Below are 21,010 nucleotides of genomic sequence, written 5' to 3' on the forward strand. Positions count from 1 at the left end.
CAGAGCAACAGAAAACAGTGATAGTTAACCTGAAGGATTACTTCAAGAACAACACAGCACCACTTCACCATAAGGAAGATAGATAAGTGGTATACCTCCACTCAACCTAAGCGAGAAGCCCTCTTCCACCCAGACAGAACAAGAAACGAAGCTAGAAAGATGGGCAAAGAAGACACTCCATGGCAGACACTACAATGACCTCCAAGAAGATCACATCGATAACACTGCTTCCAATGCATGGCTCACAAGTGGAACGCTCTTCTCCGAGACTGAAGGATTCATGCTGGCCATCCAAGACCAGGTAATCAACACCAGAAACTACAGAAAATAAATCGCAAAGGAGCCCAGAATGTCAGATGACACATGTCGATGATGCCACCTGGCCTCAGAAATGATCCAACACATTGCAGGGTGATGCAAGGTGATCACCCAGACTGAGTATGCTCATAGACACGACTACATAACCAGGATAATACATCAAAAGTTAGCGAAGAAATACCAGTTGACCAAATAAAGTGTACCATACTACAAGTATGAACCCCAGGCAGTACTACAGACCCCAACCCACAAGCTGTACTGGGACTGTGCCATATTAATGGATAAGACCATCCTGCACAACAGACCGGACATAACCCTTGTGGACAAGAGGGAAAAGGCTACCTACCTGATTGAAAATCGTGCCCAAAACTAGTAATGTCCAGAAAACACCGAGGAAAAAATTAGGAAGTACACAAACCTGAGACATGAGGTCAATGACATGTGGCACCTGCACGAAGTAACGACCATTCCGATCATTGTGTTAACCACCAGTACGATGCCAAAAACCCTACATGGTAGCCTAGCAGGAATAGGTCTCCCAGAAAACACCTACAAGGAACTCCAGAAAGTTGCAATCCTGAACACCTGTAGGATAGTCAGAGAGTTCCTCGACCAGCAGTAACACAAGACATTGTGTTACTGCTGGTCGAGGAACGTGACGGGTACTTGGTAGCAGTACACATCACAAAGTGGAATCCCCCAATCAGGGAGAAATAATATAAGAGCAACAATAATAATAATAATAATAAAAATAAAATAAAATAATTGTGGTTCTTGTCCCATGTATATGAAATCATTCAAGGTTCTTGTGAAGGAAATTCCCTCCTGCAGTTCCTAGTGCTGCATGGTTTGCACATCATGTCAAAGACACGTAAATGAAGAAATGAAGGAATAAAAGAACAGAGTCTGCCTCTTCTTGGAGGTAGAGTGATTGGCATGATCTGTTCCTTTTTATTTGAAGATAATAAAGCACTGAAATCTATGTTGGTTTAATTATTTTATTTCTGATTTGGAAATATGAAGCACTTTTTTTGGGACGGTATGTAACGGTACAGATTACCGGCACCTTTATTAACAGTGACTTATGATATTTGGATGCAGTACACTTTGAAATTTGTAATATTCCACAAATTTTTTCATGTGTTTACCTACTATTCAAATAAGCTTAAAGTTATTTAATTAAATTTGCATTTTTCACTGTCTATTGTTAAGATATATTCTATATAAAACTTTATAACCATTTTTATAATTCTAAATTACTCAGTCGGACTTCTGTTTAACGAACTCGTTTAATTGCAAATTTTGGCTAAGGTAAAGAAAGCCCACATGAGGAGCATGCAAAAGTTCGATGAAATTTACCGGTAAAAGTACTTTGCCGTAACGGCATTTGTCTTGTTGCTCGCCCGGTAAACAGATGGTGGGTGTTATCGGTCTGGAGTAGAAGTTGAATTCTGTGGGAGTTTGAAACCTTCCCGAAGTGGGGGGGGGGTAACCTGACCTTTTTTCTTTAGAATCACTAATTGAATTAACTAAATGAATCACGAACAGTCATATTGGAAGTTCTGGTGTCGTAAAAAATGTCTGTAACGTAGTTTCATCAGTAAACTTTTGCCTTTTATCCACTATTCCACCAGTGATTCTAAAGAAAAAAGGTAAGGTTACCCCCTCCACTTTGGGAGGGTTTCAATCTCTCATGGGATTCAATTTCTACTTCTGACCAATAACACCCACCCACTATATGTTTATTGAGCGAGCAACAATACAAATGTCGTTACGGCAAAGTACTTTTACAGATAAATTTATTGAACTTTTGCATGCTTCTTGTGTGGGCTTTCTTTAACTTTGCCCAAATATTTTTTGAATTCCCCTTGGAAATTACATTTAAAATAATTTCCGTTGAGTGAAGAAAATTTTCATATAACGAACGGCTTAGGAGAGACTTAACTGGGTACGCACTGTTCACACTTCTGGCCTTCAGGGAATTTATGAAATTAGTGCTGCTGCTGCTAAACAAGAATTGAGAGAGCTAAAGGATTACCATTCTACAATTTAGGGGTAACTGGTAAAACCTATCCAATCACCTGTCCCACATACGGAGAAGTCGAGCTGGTCAACAGTGATCATATCAAGGGGTATTCTCAATGGGCTCTGCCCCACCTTCTTCTGCAGTGGTGTCCAACCTTTTCCCGTAAAGGGGCCATATTCAAAGTTAGATTTATTTTGGGGGCCACACTGAGTGATTCGAGAAAAAAAATGTTTCATTTCCCATATCTTGTTACATGTAAAGGGAAGTTTCTGTTTTCATGTTACCGCTTTTTATTTTCAAGCTATATATAAAAAATGCAAATTCCCAATACTTTTATGTGGTAACAAATATATGTCACTAATTTATTTTTTAGATTTTATTAAAATTATAAAAATATGACTTTCTTTTGTTTTTTAAAAAAATACCTTTCTTTTGCCTTTAAATGCTCACTTTAGAAAATTTATAACCTGAAAGGATCACTTCTTAAGGTGAAAATAAGGTGAATAAGTAAAAATAACGATACACCTGAAACTGAAAATATTTGAAAATTTTATTAAGTACAATATATGATTAAATTTACTAAACAAAACATTTAATGAGAAAATTTTTTTGATAATTAGCAAAATTTAAAATGCTGAATTCACTTTCCGTGAGGGGCGTAGGTTGGACACCGCTGTGAATCAACTGTAAACGCTCCGTCTGAGAATTAGGAGAGAGCGGTTTACTTTTACCCCGACAAATAATCATCTGTTGTTTCGCGGAAATGTCTTATCCACATTTTCATATAAAACTCTCCCTATCTCTGTTTATGTGGGCACAGTAGCTCCAAATGACAATGACATTTTGGACAGTTAAAAAAAAAAAATTGAAATTTAAGAACTAGTGAACTATCGATGACAAGAGAAGAAAAATGAGGATAACGAAGATATTAAATCTTCTAAACATGAAATGTTGGCATTTGACTTCAGTTAAATGAAAGAGAGACAATTCGTGGATTTCAAGAATACCTAATCGAAAAGATGGTTTCGGAAGAATTGAAGAGCATTTGATGAATGCTCTGAGTACGATACCAATTTCATCAAGTGAATGTGAATGAGGATTTTCACAAATAAATCTCATCATCAGCCCAACCAGAGTTTTGTTGATGACAAAAACAATTTCTTCACTACTATTTCTTAAAATTGTAGGCCACTGGTGACACATTTCGATTCAGCAAATATATCGATTTGTGGCTGTTTCAGAAATCATTCAGCAACAGACAAGAAAAGAAGTCAGCATAGTGTATTGGATGAGAACTCAATAAAAATTGGAATATCCTATAAAAACTCTATTATGAAATTTTTTTACTAATATTTACTTATTACTTATTTTTTATATACTTGAATAAAAAATTTATGTTTAATAAACTGTGTTAATATACTTAATTTGTTGTTCTTATTCCAAAAACCTTACTACTAAAGTAACAATATCAGGAAATAATTTTTTTGAGTACTGTATTTTTCATGTCCTTTTAATTTTCAATTTTTCCTGATAGCTAAGAATGAGTACCTGCACCTATTTTTTTACAAAAAATAGCACTGGAAATATGTATATAATGGAGTCAAATGTTTCATGGTATTTTCTTACCACTTCTTCACCGACAGCTGTTTTTGCAAGGATAGTCAGTGTAAGGAACCTGAGGACATTGTGAGAGAGTGGCTTGAGGGTGTTTAGTGGCAAAGTCAGCACTTTCATTTCCCTGAATGCCAGAATGGCCAGAGATTCAGCAAAAACTGATTGACTGAGTGGATACACTGCAGCAGTATAGCTGGGAATGAATCTGTTTCAAGATAGGATGAGAATATGAGAAATTCTTCCTTATGGCAGAGACAGCTGAGGAAGTCGATGTAAGTTATGGCAGGTGAAATGGAAAGCTCAATAATCTCACTAAGCTAACTTAATGGCATATAATTCATCTATATAGATGCTGCAAGCTAGTGGTAGTATGGCTGAAATTGTATTTGAAGAAAAACTGCAGCAGTACCTACCATTTTATCACTTTTGGAGCCATCTGTATAAATTTTACAGGCATGGTTGTTCATAGTAGATGAGCTGAGTGTAACTGTCTGATATTACATAATATTTGTCCTCCACTGGAGAAAGTGTATATTTTGAGAGATAGATGCATTAGTCCAAGGTGGAACAGGTGCAGTTGTATCCTGAAAAATTTCATTTAAACTGACATTCCAACTCTGAACAAGCTCTTTAATCCTGAGTGAAGCAGGTCTATTTTCATTTGGCTTGCTCTCATAGAACAAATCCCACCGAGTTTTATAAAGGTACTCCTAACTGGGGTGTGAGGGTAGACTCCGGATCTTAGCAGCGTAGTGGAGCGGTAGTGTTTTTCTACCACTAATTACACCTGTGTAATCCCCCATTATGCAGGTGTAATGGGGAATTATGTGCTTCAATATAAGACTTTGAATTGGAGAAGTTCTGAAAGCTCTCAGCGCAGTCTGCAGAGCACCGTGATGGATCACATTTAGCCATTTTAAAGTAGTGCTCCTGGCAGAGTCATACACTGGATAACCATAATTAGCCATGAATGGATTAAAGTTCTATAAAGATGCAGTAAAGTATACCGATCAGCTCCCCACGACATAGACGACACTGATTGTAGTATATTCAAATGCTTTAGGCACATAGTTCTTAAATGAGTGTGAGCTTGGAAATGAACTTGGAAATGAATGATGTGAGCTTGGAAATTTAGTTTCCTGTCTATTAGTCCAAGAAATTTAATGGAATTAACAATCTGGATTGGAGTACTGTTTATTTGTAGTTCAGGTTCGGGGTGGAGAACTCATTTCTTGCAAAAGTGAGTGACAGTGCATTTCTTTTCTGATAGCTTGTAACTGTTCCGTGAAGTCCAGGATTCTATTTTGGTTACGGCAATTTGGAGCTATGAATGCCATTCCATGGTATTCATACTTTGAAACTGACAGGAAATGGTAAGGTCATCTACATGTAAGTTTCAACAGTTTTTGGGATATCTCATGTCATGCTGCTAACTCGGATTGAAAATAGTGTTGGACTAAGTACTGATCCTTGCGGGACTCCCTCTTCCTGAATGTGAGATGCAGAGAGTACGTTTTTATATCAGACCTGAAAAGAATGCAATTGCAGGAAATTTTGAATTATTTCTGGCAAATGGCCCCTAAGCCAAAGATGGTGAAGGTCCATAATAAAAATATCATGACCATGTACTGCAAAATGCCTTTTCAAGATCTAGATTGACCACGAATAGATGTTGTTTCATGACAAAGGCATTGCAGATATGAAATTTTGCTTTAATAAGAATGTCTAGCATTGATCTATTCTTTCAAAAGCCATATTGATGATATGGAAGGAGATTCTGTGACTCCAGGATGCAAGTGAGCCTTGTATGAACCATCCTTTCGTAAATTTTTCCTACGCAACTCGTGAGAGATATTGGCCAATAATTTTAAACCAGGGAAGGATCTTTGCCCGGTTTTGGTAGGGCGATAATGAAAGAATAGTGCCAAGAAGAAGGATAGGCATTTTCAGAGAAAGAAGGTCCAATTGTAGAAAAGCAACAGGGTACTCAAGTCTTCTTCACGTAAATGTTCAGCATAATGTAATAAACGTAAATGTTCAGCATAATGATGAGCATGTCATCTAACTATCTGTCATAATATAAGACTTCTGGTATAAATGGATTCAAATATATACTCTCTATCTTGTACAGATATAATTCTGAAATAAGTCCACTAATGTTAAGGCCCTTTGATAAGCCAAAATTATGCCTGTATATTTTTCTTGAAATGAAATATAATTTGCAGAAACTAATATTTTATAATTTTAGTAAATTCAAAAATCTTGTCTTTGGGGAGCCTAGTGTTATTTATATTGATATTGCTGTCATTGAGTAGGTCCCAAATAATATCTAGTGCGTATGGAACATTGGTGTATAAAGATGTTACATCAAAAGAGTATAATTTGGTGTCTTTTTTAATTTTATGGTCTTTTAATGTCATAAAAAGTGAATCATAATTTTTTATATTATATTTTAAAATTTCTCTGAATGGTTTTAAAATAGAATAGATGAACGTCACTAAAGATGAGAGTGCCGAATTTTTGTACAAAACAATTGGGCATATCGGATTACCTGGTTTATGTAACTTTATTTGGCCAAAAAGAATGGGAATATATATGGCAGATATAAGCTAGTCTGTAATCAGGTCACAAAGGAGGTTAGGCAGGCGAAGGCAGATTACGAGAAATCCTTGGCAAAAGATGCTAAGAAAAACAGCAAGGAGATCTTTACTTATATAAACTCTAAAAGGAAGGGGATGAATCTGATTGGTCCACTTGACATCGATGGTTCGACTGTTGATGATCCTGCTCAGATAGCAAACAAACTGAATGAGTATTTTGCATCTACATTCACACAAGAGAAATTATTAAGATTTGAAAATGGCAGAAGGTTATCAAATTGTAGCAGGATACTTAATGATTTTGTAATAACTGAGAGCAAAGTGGAAGAGAAATTGTTGAAGTTAAACGTAAGAAAAGCACCTGGGGTGGATGGGATCTATCCAATTATATTAAAGGAGGCGGCAAAGCAACTAAGCAAACCCTTAGCCATAATTATGAGAGCGTCCTTGGACTCAGGGGAGGTTCCCACGGACTGGAGATGTGCAAATGTATCCCCAATTCACAAAGGGCGATCGAAGGGTCACACGAGTAATTACAGACCAGTTAGTTTAACTTCTGTTCCTGGTAAAATAATGGAGTCACTGGTTAAAGATGCATTGCAGGATCATCTAGACAAGACTGCAGCAATAATTCAGACACAGCATGGGTTTGTTAAGGGAAAGTCTTGTCTGACAAATTTGATAGGATATTATGATGTGGTTACAAAGGAACTGGATGCAAAAAATAATTTTGATATCAGGAAAGCTTTTGACACTGTTGCGCATGGAAGACTATTGTACAAATTGGAGCAGAATGGTATTAAGCGTAAGTTGCTACAATGGATAAAAGGATGGTTAAGTGCGAGAAGACAGAGGGTCGTAATCAATGGGTGCTGCTCTTCGTGGACTAATGTTATTAGTGGAATCCCACAGGGTTCGGTGTTAGGTCCACTGTTGTTTTGTATATTTATCAATGATATTGATGAAGGTATATCAGGCTTAGTGTTGAAGCTTGCAGATGATACAAAGGTTGGCAGGGTTGTTAATGACAGTAATGGCAGTGTGCTACTGCAACAGGATCTAGATAATTTGGGCAGATGGGCTAAGAAGTGGCAACTGAAGTTTAACATTGACAAATGCAAAGCACTGCATATGGATAGAAGTAACCCCAGAGAAACATACCAACTGTGTGGTACTACACTTAAGGTGGTAGAAAATGAAAAAGACCTGGGAGTAATTGTGCAGGCAGATATGAAGTTTTCTGAGCAATGCAGACAGGCTGCCAGGGAAGGTCATGCGGTTTTGTCAATGATATATAGGAATTTTGCTAGCAGGGAAAAGGAGGTGATTATCCCTCTGTATAAGGCAATGGTCAGGCCACGCCTTGAGTACTGCGTACAGGTCTGGAGGCCTCATTTTAGGAAGGATGTAGATTTACTTGAGCGTGTACAGAGAAGGGCAACAAGATTGGTGAGGGGAATGAAGGGATCCTCTTACCAAGAGAGGCTTAAGTTCTGCAAATTGCAGTGGCTGGAGACTAGGCACCTGCGCGGTGATCTGACTGAGGTGTATAAGGCCTTGAATGGGTTCAGCACGCTAAAATCTGATGGGATCCTTCCACTTGTTCAGATTACGAACTTAAGGGGGCATAAATTCAAATTAAGAAAGGACAGATGTAGAATAGATGTGCAGAAATTTGCCTTTAGCCAGCGGGCGTTAATTGCTGGAACAAACTTCCATCTGTCGTTTTTAAAGTTGATAGGTTGAATAAATTTAAGGAGGAACTGGACAGGCATTTGGAGGGAATGGTGTGATTTTTTTTTTTTTTTTTTTTTGGCTGATGCTGCATAAGCTCTTACACTTGCTTTCTTGCATCACATGCCACTACTACTACTACTACTACTACCACCACCACAGGTATGGTGCCAAAGACCCTACATAACAGCCTAGCAGCAATAGGTCTTCCAGTGAACACCTACAAGGAACTCAAGAAAGTCACAATCCTGAACACCTGTAGGATAGTCAGAGAGTTCCTCGACCAACAGTAACACCAGACACAGCAACAATTACCCTGTGTACTTTGTAGCATATCCATCACGAGGTGGAACCCTCAATCAGGGAGAAATAATATGACCAATAATAATACAATACAATACAATTTTATTTATCAAGAGAATTCGTTTACAATAAACGAACTTGTTAAGAAAAGTAAATTTCTTGACAACAAGTTGTAATTCTTCCTTTACAACAGTTTTGTACAAATTTGTTATCTTACAGAAAAGACTATGAAGTCACTACACATAGTATATTCCACACTGTAAACCGAGGTAGTAGTTTATCTACATATCAATTCTAATCTACTGTGTCATTGAGTATCAAGAATTTTCTTATTAGGAATTTTAATTTTGAGATTGGGTAACTTCTCCTGAGCCTGAAATCAATGCTATCCAAAAAAGTTGTTTATTATATTCATTGTGTGCCTATCTCCAAATCTATATAGTATCCTAGGGTGAGGCAAAGTAATTGCTTTTGGGTTCCTTAAATTTTGTGAGACATTTCTTTGCAGATTCGACTCTTCAAAAATAGTGTTAAGATTTTTTAAGAATAGATTTAACTTCAGTTTTTGAACTGGATACAGTATATGTTTCAACAAAAATTGCCTTCTCTTGTTCAGATCATTGCAAGAGTTTGTCCCCATTAAAAGTTTCAGAATCCTATTCATTAATTTGTTTATTGCCCTTATTTCTGTTTTATTTGCTCGTGCCCATATATTTACTAAATAATTGAGTTGGGAGTCCACTAATGCATAAAATAAGGTAACTTTTGTTCTAAGATTTAACTTATTCTTAATGTAGTAGAAAAAGTACACATAAAATCTCATTTTTTTGTACAAGTTTGTTATATGCATTACCCAACTTACACTGTAGTCAATCCATAACCCAAGGTAACAATGATTTGAAACTTCTTCCACAGTTAGACATTTGCAATTCTTGAAATTCTGATCATGTAGGCAATCATGTTTGTGCAATTTGATAGAGAGTTGAATGTCCAAGGTTTGATGAGGAGGTCTTATTACCAAAAATTTTGTTTTTTCAAAGCTGAGTGCTAATTTATTATCATGCAACCAAGTTTGCAAATGTATTACATCCGACTGTAAATCTTTAGCCATTTTTGTCAGGTTCTTTCCAATTGTATATAAGATTATATCTGCATAAATTTTTCTAAAGGAGTTCTTTACTACTTCGAATATGTCATTTATATAGATATTGATCATGATGCCCTGCATGAGTGCCCTGACGTACTCCTCTCTTTACATTATATGATTTTCCCTTTGTATTTTCTACTTCAACTGTTATTTTTCTTTTGGTTAAATAACATGCTAAGAGTTGATTGATTCTTCTCCTTCTACCATATTTCAGTAATTTCTGTTGCAATACTGGGATATCAATTTTGGTCAAATCTATAAATAAAATCAATATGAAGTTATTGTGTTTAAATGTAAGTTTAGAGAGTCTACTAAGTTCTCTGATAATGTCTGTGTGCTCTTGCCCTTCTGATATGAGAATAGAGAGTTGTTTAACAGTCCATATTGATGTAAATATTTGCTTATATGGGGAAAATATATAATTTTCTATTATCTTATTTAAAATTGACTGTATTGTTATTGGTCTGTAATTGCAAAAGTCATCAGGTGGTCTGTTTTTATATATAGGAATTACTTTAAATGAGAGTAAATTTGTAGGATAGCTTCCCGACTCTAACATCCGTGCTATTAGCTCTACCAAGAGAACAGAGAACTGTTCTTTGTTTCTCTTTACCTCGGTTACTGTAATACAGTCCAGTCCGTAAGATTTCTTGTTCTTTAATTATTCTATAATTTTAAGAATCTCAGTATAATGTGGAGCTAAGACTACACAAGAGTTCATTATCTGAGGAAGCCTATCTTGTTGAGTAAAGGAATCTTGGAAATAGTGTATTAAATATCTGTTGAGATCTAATACAGCTTTGGCAAACCTATTTGCAGCCTCATATTGTTTGTTTGCACCAGAAATCTGTTCTACTAGTGTTTTAATTTGGTTTTCCCTTGACTTTTTCTTCCTTGTACTTAACATGTTATTTGTAATGCTCCATTTATCCTTTTGTGTTATCTGCTTATCCATGAAAAGATGATTGTAATAACTGTTTTTTTGCTTTTTTATCATACCTGTCACTTTATTTCTGAGTGTTTTTTAATTTTGATAATGTTCTTTCTTTGATGGACAATTTCTACACTGCCTGAAATATTTATCCCTTTGTACCATTAGTTCTTCTATTTCTTTAGTCATCCAAGGTTTCCTAAGCTTAATCCTGCTACTCCCAGTGTTTGTGTTGTTGGCTGTGTGATTAACTTTTCTCTCGGTATTAAACCTCGAATTGTTTATAATTTGTATTATCTTATTTGAAAAAACATTTACATTTGTTGTGTAAGATGCTTGATTTTGTATTAACATGTTTTCTATGTTCTGTTTCAGTTTACCTGTTGATAAATAATTTTTCTTCGTAGCATTTGTTAATTTTATATCTTCATATGGATGTTGTTTTGAATACATATCTACTATTAGTATATATGTTCTGTGATCTGAAAGTTGATTTAATAGTATGTAGGAATTAGCGTACTTCAACTTGATATTTATAATTAAGTGGTCCAAACAAGAGCTGACTGTTACAACATTCTATTACTCTCCATCCTTTGTTGCCTAGTTATTCCAAATAAGGTATGTTCAAATCCATAATTGTTTAAGATTGCAGAATATCTGGGTATCACATTATCAGTTCCATTGGTTAGTAAATTAATATTAAAATCTCCTACTAGTATGGTCTTATCTGTTTGTATGTCGTCCCATTGCAAAATAATGTTTTCTAATTCTATTAGGAAGCTGTTTATTGAATCTGATGGTGGCCTGTAAAAAGCACAAATCATGAATGTGTTTTCTTGGTCTTCTAATAATTTGACACAGCAGTTTTCACAAGACTGAGTTAAGTGGTAAACCTGTATTGCCCTAAAGCATGTTCTATAGTATATTATTATTCCTCCTCCCCTTCTCAACTCTCTCAATATATAGACCTTATCATAATCTTGTATGTTATAATTGGAAATTTCATCACTTTTTATGTTAACTTCTGTTAAAACTATACATGAGATATATTCTTTCATTGCATTTATATATTGCAAGAAGTTAAACCAATTTTTTCTTAGTGACCTGATATTTAGAGCTACCATAAAGAACTGTTTTTTATCAATTATAAGAGCTTGAATATTTTGATTATTTATAAAATGTAAAGGTGAATTGAAAATCTGTGATTCCTCAAAAAGCATACCTGATGTCTTAATTTTACCTTAAATCTAGATTTCTGGAAATTTCAATTATTCACAATAAAAGAGTCTATTTTATAAACTGCAAATTCTTTGAACTCTGAATTCTAATGGCCCTTGAAGATTCATTCTCCTTCACATAAATTTTGCCATGTTTTATCCATAAAAATTTTTGTAACTGTGAGTTCTTATTAATTGTTTTGTTTCCCAAAACAATTGCTTGAGGTGGGCTGTTAAGTGGTCATTTATGTAGATTGGGATATTGCTATTGTTCTGATATATATCTTTTTGCTGTTAGTCAGATCTCCTTTGCCTTTCTCATCCATTTTTCCTTTGCCACATGGTTTGAAAACTTGTGTTGGCTTGTCGTTTGTTTTCTTATTGCTTGGTATGTAATAGTGTTCTATTTCTTTGTTGTGCTGTAGTTTCAATGCAAGTCCTAACTGCTGTATAACAAGCTCTAGATCTTGGCCTGCTAATCCAGTTAATCCTACTATTTCTACGTTATTCGCTAACAACTGCTGCTCTATCGAGTCTATCCTTAAGTTAAGCAAGTTGGAATTTTCCTCATTTTGCTTGAATGAAGCTTCCAGCTCCACAATTCTTTTGCCGATTGCTGTGTTGGAGTCCTGTAGTTTGCTTATGCTTTTTTGTATTCTGTCAAAGGAATCTGAGACAAATGAAATCGATTTCTTGATATCTTCTACTTCTATCTTCAGGTCTTCCATTTGCTTCTTTATTGGTACTATCTCTATTAGTAAATCCAGCAAATGGATTTTACTGGATAGCTTTCTCAGTACGTCTTCCATATTAAGGGTGTTCCCCTACTTTTGTTTAGCTTCTAAGTCTTCGTTCACTTCTTTTGGTGAATGCAGCAAGTCATGAAATTCTTCTGCCGAGTAGGAAATTTCACTTCTTTCTTCCCTCTCTTCTTTCCTGCACAATATACACCTCCACTGCTGTTTCTTTTGTTTCACCATTCCTTTATAAGTTGCTTCTTTCAATGAGCATCTGTAATGATACCCATTGTTGCAGCCATGACATACCACTTCTTGCACGTACAGCGGTAGGTTGCACTTTTTGCATATATTTTGATTCATTTTTGCAAAGCTGGAGTAGTCAATACAAGACGTTTCAGATAAAGCACTTGCACGAAATAAATAACAAAAGAATGAATTTAACAACTTACAACTAGCAAAAATTTCCAATTTTTTCTTGGAGCATTGATACAGTAGACATGCTAACACTAGCCCTCTGGCGGGAATAATAATAATAATAATAATAATAATAATAATATCCAGTCCATAGGGACCTCTCCTGCCTCCAAGGATGCTCTCATAATTATGGCTAAGGGTTTGCTGCCTTCCTTAATATAACTGGATAGACAACAATTTCTCCTCTACTTTCCTTTAACTTTTTTCCAAAGTTATTTAGATCCTTGTTAAAGCTTGATAAACTTCTGGGATCCCCTTCCTAAAGAATTCCTCATGTGTGAATGTCGATGCAAAATACCTATTCAATTTATCTGGAACCTGAGCAGGGTCATCAATGTGATTCAACCCCTTCCTTCTACTGTTAATATAAGCATAGAAGTCTTTGCTGTTTTATTTTCATTCTCTGCCAAAGACCCCTCATAATCTGCCTTAGCTTGTCTAACCTCCTTTGTGACTTGATTACAGACTAATTTATAACTACCACAGATATAAATTGTATCACCTGATAATTTATATGCGTCCTATGCACTTTTCTTCTCCGCTACATGTCTCAATAGTTCATCTGACATCCATTTATGTCTAAGTCTTGAACAGTATTTCTTTGTAAGTATGAAAATCTAGTACCTTCATTGATTAATTCCCTGAATACGTCCCATTTAGAATTTGCTGTTGGTCTCACTGTACACAACATGATCAGTTGGTCCCACTGTACACAACATGATCAGTTGGTCCCACTGTACACAACATGATCAGTTGGTCCCACTGTACACAATTTGAAAACTGTTTGAGACCTCTGTAGTCATCCTTTAGAAAGCAAAAGCCTTTTCCTCTACAGTAGTTATCTTTAATTAAAACAGTAGTTATCTTTAATTAAATTCCACATTAGTAGAATGCAATCGCTGCCACTCAGTGGGTCTTTTACCTGTAGATTCTTAATGCATGAAGAATCACTGCTGATAATCTGATAAAGAGTATTGCTTCCAATTTTTGCCTCTCTAACATGCTGTTGTAGAAAACAATCATTCAAGAAATCCACAAAAGTCTTGCTAATATGTGAGTGACCAACCCACAAATTCCATTCAACATCTGGAAAGATAAAATCTCTATTATGAGACATTTTGATTTGCTGGCCCAGTATATTTCCATGTACAGCTGTTTGGTATACTCATCACAGTCATTAGTCTTATAACACACTCCAACTTTCAATTTTGTTTTTCCAGTGCTTATATCACACCAAACTGACTGAACATCTCGTCACCTAAGTCAACTGAAGGCCCTGCCTTAGATTTAATATTCTTCTTGACTAAGAGCATAACCTCTTCACCTCTCCTGTCCTGTCCATCCTTCCTGTATACATTGTACTCTTCCATATTTAAATTCAGCATGACGTCTGAGTGACTCCATGTCCCTGCTATTTCTGCAATGACTGCATTCGAAACAACATAATCAGTACTCTGAATTCATCTAATTTATTTATAATGCTCCTCGTATTAGTGTACATGCAAGTGTTTATGCATATATTCTTACTTTAATTATCCTAACACAGCCAATGTATTCATTTGTAGCATGATGACCCACAGTAGGGCCTGAAATCCCAGACACCTTGCTTTCCAGGCTGCTGCAAGTACTAATAGCAGAAATGCAAGAATCACTTTCACTTCTGTCTGCGGCTCCAATTAAACTATTAATCCCCCCAAAGCTAGCAGTTTTCTGACCCACCTACTGCTGCCTTGATAGCATCAGCAAATATTCTTACACGCCTTTCTATTCAAGTGCATCCCATCCCTATAAAAACAGTCTCTCTTGTTAACAGCACAGACCACACTGAGAAAAATTCTACCCAATGAGTCTTGCACATTCTCTCCAGGGCCAAATTGATTAACAAGGTTCTCAACATATACTTTCCTATTGTGCCAAGGCAGAATTGCAGACACTTTCAAATTCAATCCTAACTCATGACATTTTCCTAACATTGCCCTGTACTTGTTAAGTAATTCCTCAGATTTCCTACTCTTCATATCATTGGTGCCAACGTTCTCTAAAATATCAGCTTTTGTGCACTTAGACGATTATATCTGCTCTGTAAAGACATCTACTTTTGCCGTTGGTCCTATTCCACCTATCCTTGCAGTGCCTCTGTAGCCAGGTGGGAAGGAGCAGCAGTGCGTAGCATACGCTTCTTGATTAGACTGGGGTTAGAGTCCGTCACCACCAAATACGGAGGATGCGGAAAGGTCAGGGAATGACCACCGCATATCCCGGAGCAATATGGCCTTAGTTGCTAATGCTCCTAAAAACCAAATAACAAATAAACAATAACAAACCTATCCTTCCACAATATTTCCCATTTCCCTTACAACAGCAGTCACCAGTTAAGTATAGTTAAGCCATTAAATGTAGACATTGTAAGTATGAGACATGACAATCAGACATAAAGGATGCAGAATTTGAATATGGGAGAGCAAAGCAAACAGAAATATACATTGTACTACCATAGACGGTACAGATGGAGAGGGGAAGAAGTTATACTCTTGATTAAGAAGCTCATAGAATTTAAGGCAGTGCACCCAGTTGATGTGGGTGGCCAGTACACTGGAAACCCAAAACTGGCTGGGATAATAAACCTAATGACTTGTGCACAAGTAATCATACAGGTTAGTAGGTTTTTTTATACCAACTAAGAGACATAGGGCTTAGATTAAAATAGTTGTGAAATGAACTGTGACAAGTAGCAGAGAAATAAAATAAAAAAAACAAACATGGGATGCGTATAAATTATCAGGAGATACAGTAAATATAAATTAGACTGCAATCAAGTCACAAAGGGATATAGGCAAGCTAGGGCAGAATGAGAAGTCTCTGACAAAGAATGCAAAGACATCTTTACTTATGTTAATACTAGAAGGAAAGGAATGAATCACATTGGAAACTAGATATGAATGGTATAACTGTTTATGATTCTATTTCAGGTTGCTGACAAATTGAATAAATATTTTTCATCTGCAATAACATGCAAAGAATTTTTTTACAAGTGGGATGACAGAAGTATAACAAATGCTAATAGGAAGCCAATTTTGTTATAACTGAGAGGAAGGTAGAGAAGAAATTGATGAAAGAAAAAGAGGAATAGAGCTACCTGGGATTTATCCAAATATATTAAACTTTTAGCCATAATTATGAGAGCAGTCTTGGATTCAGGGAAGATCTCTGTGGAATGGAGAAGTGCAAAGGTTTCTCCATTTCTGAAGGGAATAGGTGAATAAAAGAATGAAGTGAGTAACTATAGACCTATAAACTTAACTTTTGTTCCAGAAATAATAATGGAGTCACCAGTTAAAGCAGTAATGCAGCCAGCATGGATTTGTTAAGAAGCAATCTTTTCTGACCAATCTAATTGGGTACTATAATACAGTAACAAAGGACTAGATGCAAAAAATAAATTTGATATTATATACTCAAATTTCAGAAATCTTTTTGATACTGTTACACATAAAACACTGCTATACAAATTGGAGAAGTGTGGCATTAAGGAAAATTTACTTCTATGGTAAAGGAATGGTTGAGTAGGATATATCTTGAACTTAACAGGTAAAACTATATAGTGGAATACGTATTACTGCATTAGCTTAGTATAGTATTGTATAGTAAAGTATAGTATAGTACAGTGGTTTTCAACTGGGATGCTGCAACAACATTCCAGGGGTGCCATGTAATTTGGGTTTAAGTTATTTAAACTTATTATTTTTTTAATTTATATGTTTATTTAATTATAAAAAGTTTTACAGTATCTTTTTAATTTTGTGGTGATCTATAATTGATATTTACTTAGTACCCCTACATGTTTGTTATTCGGTTTTTAGGAGCATCAGCAACTAAGGCCATATTGCTCCGGGGATATGCGGTGGTCGTTCCCTGACCTTTCCGCATTCTCCGTATTTGGTGATCATGGGCTCGAACCCCGGTCTAATCAAGAAGCATATGCTACGCACTGCTGCTCCTGCCCACCTGGCTACGGAGGCACCTTTAGGGATGCTGTTATTAAAAAAAAAAAAAAAAAAAAAAAAAGGGTTGAAAACCACTGGTATGATAGATTAATCAATTAAATTTATTAACCTTATTAATTTTAATTGTTAATTAATTTCATTGTATTTAAGTGGAAATAATGCCCCAGACTAGAGCAGCAAAGCAACGTGCACAAAGTGCACGTTGCTTTGCTGCTCATATACTTTTTCAATATTAAAATTCGATTTTCACTTCTCAGCATATATGTTTTATTTATTAAGGTTTTGTTGCAACATCATATCCTGATATCTGTCATTAACCACCCTGCTATCCTCTGTATTACCTGCAAACTTTGATGTTAAACTTGATATATCTTTATCAATATCGTTAATAAATTCTGAAAACAATAAATGTCCAGCACTGAACCTTGGAATACCCCTCTAATGACATTAATCCTAGAAGAGAAGACCACTGATAACCATTCTCTCTCTCTCTCTCTCTCTCTCTCTCTCTCTCTCTCTCTCTCTCTCTCTCTCTCTCTCTCTCAGTCTTTAGCATTAGTAAAGGTATATGATGCAAGAAAGCAAGCTTATATAGCATCAGCCAAAATAAAAAAAAAACTCTCCCATTTCCCCCACTCATTCACTCCAAATTTTTGTCTAGTTCCGCCTTAAACTTATTTAAGTTGTTGACCTCCACTACAACAGACAGAAGTTTGTTTCAACTATCAACCACCTGCTGGCTAAAGGCAAATTTCTGCACATCTATTCTACAATTGTCTTTCCTCAATTTGCATAATATGAGCTAGAGGAAAAATCGAATGGTTTGAGCATGCTGTTGAGCTTGCTCAAACCATTCAAGGCCTTATACTAAAGGGATAATCACCTCACCTCCATATCACTGCTAGCAAATATATCTAGAAATTCAGCAGTCAGTGTCCTAGCTGCTTCCATGCTATTCACAGTCTGAATGTAAGGTTTTGTGCTAACAGACTAGTTTAATTTTCACTAATCTAATTATGTATTCTGTGAACTAACCCTCCCTGCTGATCAGAGCATCTTCATTACTTCTCTCTCTCTCTCTCTCTCTCTCCCCCCCCACCTCTCTCTTTATATATATATATATATATATATAGTTTATTTTTACTTTACTTTTTATTGGTATTACCTTTTTTATTTTTTATTTATTTATTTTTCATGGCAAATCTTATTACTTTGAATCTTGTAATTTATGAAGACACTTATCTTTGTAAATTAGAATAATCTTTCTAATCCTGATATGTTCTTCCCCTTTAGGTCTGTTGTTACTCAGTTGAATAACGAAATGCTGTCTAGTTAGATAATGTGGTGGTTATATTTTTAATTATAACCACCATTTAATTTTCGTTACCTTATAACCAATAAATGTATGTAACATGCACAGTGATTTATAGTGTCTTTTTATTACTAATATCATCAATTAAGGTGTTTCAATTCACACAAAATTTAAACAGGAAATGAAGAGTTGCAAAGTTTGTGAAACATCGCATTGTTTATGCAGAATAGTATAATTAAAACAACCAAGATAAATAAATTTAAAAATAAATGAACAAACACAGAAACAATAAACAGTAAAATGAAGCCTGAAGGCAATTATGTACTAGCAGATAACTTACATAATAGTGACACCTGAATGTATAAGGCAGCTAAACATATGTATGTAGTCTTTACAGACAGATATTAAGCTTGATGCTCTCAATTATCAATTATATTTCTTTTTGAGGAAGTGTTACTTATTTATAATGTATCATTGAGGAAACTTGTAATACTTTGATAATATTGAGAGATTAATGTCATGTATTAAGATTTTAACTGGACATTTTAATTGGGTATTAACTGGACAAGCTTTTGCTTGTCTTTGTTATAGGATTTGTAGTTTATGAAAAAACAAATAAGATAAATTGAATATTAATTTTGTGTGCTATGATAAAATTTTAAAAAAATGCACTTTATAATACCCAGAAATTAATATTCAAACAGTAAACAATCATGTATTCGTTCATGGTGATTTTCACAAACAATAAGGTCTGATTATATATGTTTTGCTTTAATAAAATACTTCTTGGTTTGGGAAGGTGAGTTGTCAGTCCAGAATTCAACCACCAGTGATTAAGTTCCAGGACCATGTTAGAACATGGCATTGATCTCACCATGAGACCTTTGAGGTACAACTAAACTTTTCCTAAAATAATCAATTTGGCAAATAAAAAATCTAATGATAAATATATGATAAATGATAAAACTCCTATTCTAAATAAATATATATGATTAAAAAGCAATGCTAGAATTAAATTGTTTTTGATGCATTAAAAATTTTTACCACAACCATACTCCATTCGCCACTCAGGTACAATTTCACCAATAGCTTCTTCACATTCCTGCACGTAAGTTTCCACTGCCTGACACTTGCAGTCACTAGTTTTGTTATTATCCTGTTGCAGACAATTACACACAGAGGAAATGCAGGATTCTAAATAGCGACCAACATTAACTGATGAGGTGCATTCCTTAAATATGGGTTGTCTGTGAAAAAAAACAAACAAAACACATTAATAAATGCAGATGATTTCTTCCTTGTTTGGAAGCTTATTAATTTATAAAATTTATTAATATTACTTAGTTGTGCATAATTTCAACCAGGTGATGACACTATACCTTTATGATCTTTATTAATAATATATTAGCGGGATGGATATACAAGGGGCGATAATTTAATTTGTGGACTGGTGTAAGATTTTATGTTTACTAGGTGAACTTTCCATAACTGCTGCTAGAGGCGCTCTCTGTGATCACTACTGAGCAGACTCTGTGTGTGCATGCCAGTACTTGTCGAGCTAGTGTTGTACGAAGAGAGTTTTTTTAGCCACGTGTCACTGATGACTGTTTTGAAGCAAGTATCATGTTGGACATACAGATTGAACAGCGATATGTGATTCGTAATTTTATCAGATGGGGTTTAAATGCATTAGAAACAGTTAAAGAGATTGTTTGTTTGGTTTTTTTTTTAGGAGCATTAGCAACTAAGGCCATATTGTTCCGGGGATATGCGGTGGTCATTCCCTGACCTTTCCGCATCCTCCGTATTTGGTGGCTCACGGGCTCGAACCCCGGTCTAATCAAGAAGCATGTGCTACGCACTGCTGCTCCTGCCCACCTGGCTACGGAGGCGCCACAGTTAAAGAGATGAATGAAAACATATGGTAATGAGTGTCTTGATAGGATAGCTAATTAAATGGCACAAGAAATTCAGTGAAGGCAGTGAGTCTGTTGCAGATGACCCAAGACCTGGTTAGTCTTCCTCCTCAACAACTCCTGAGCAAATCACATAAGCCCAGGAAATCTTGGATGAAGACGGGTGAATGACATCATGAATTAGAATGTCCATTTCGTATGGTAGTACTCACAATATTGTAAAAGATCACCTGAAAATGATGAAAATCTATGTCCGCTGCATTCCACACAATGTGACCCCAGAACAAAAACAGCAAAGAGTAGGCTTGTGCAAATTGATCATTTTGAAATACAGGGCCAAAATTTCTTAAATCGAATAGTGACTTGAGAAGAAACTTGGATTTTTCACTATGATCCACAGACAAAGCAACAGTTGAGTGGTGGAAACATTCTTATTTACCAAGACCAAAGAAATTTTGAGTTTCTTGTTTGGCTGACAAACATATGGTTCTTGTGTTTTTTGACATAAAAGGCATTCTTGTTACACATTTGTGCCTCGTGGAACAACTATGAATAAGGAAGCATACTCTGAGGTTCTCAGAGTCAAACTTTGCTGTGCCATTTGAGAGACACCTCAAGAACTTTCTGGTGTGAAGTGGTTTCTCCATCAAGATAACACCAGGCCCCATACAGCT

General features: G+C 35.6%; 1 protein-coding gene across 2 annotated transcripts in view; it reads right to left on the reverse strand.

The window, feature by feature from the left end:
* The window catches only part of LOC150091211 (hemocytin-like), a 1,750,539-nt gene that overhangs the window by 378,857 nt on the left and 1,350,672 nt on the right, over nucleotides 1-21,010 (reverse strand). For both annotated transcript variants that reach the window (XM_090374755.1, XM_090374750.1), the window contains one exon: nucleotides 19,465-19,667. In XM_090374755.1, the coding sequence (XP_090230881.1) occupies nucleotides 19,465-19,667 (203 nt within the window). The remainder of the gene's footprint in view (nucleotides 1-19,464; nucleotides 19,668-21,010) is intronic.

Source organism: Mastigoproctus giganteus, chromosome 1 (genome assembly GCF_048544385.1).
Source record: "Mastigoproctus giganteus isolate SK-2022 chromosome 1, ASM4854438v1, whole genome shotgun sequence".
In the NCBI taxonomy this organism is placed as follows: domain Eukaryota; kingdom Metazoa; phylum Arthropoda; class Arachnida; order Uropygi; family Thelyphonidae; genus Mastigoproctus; species Mastigoproctus giganteus.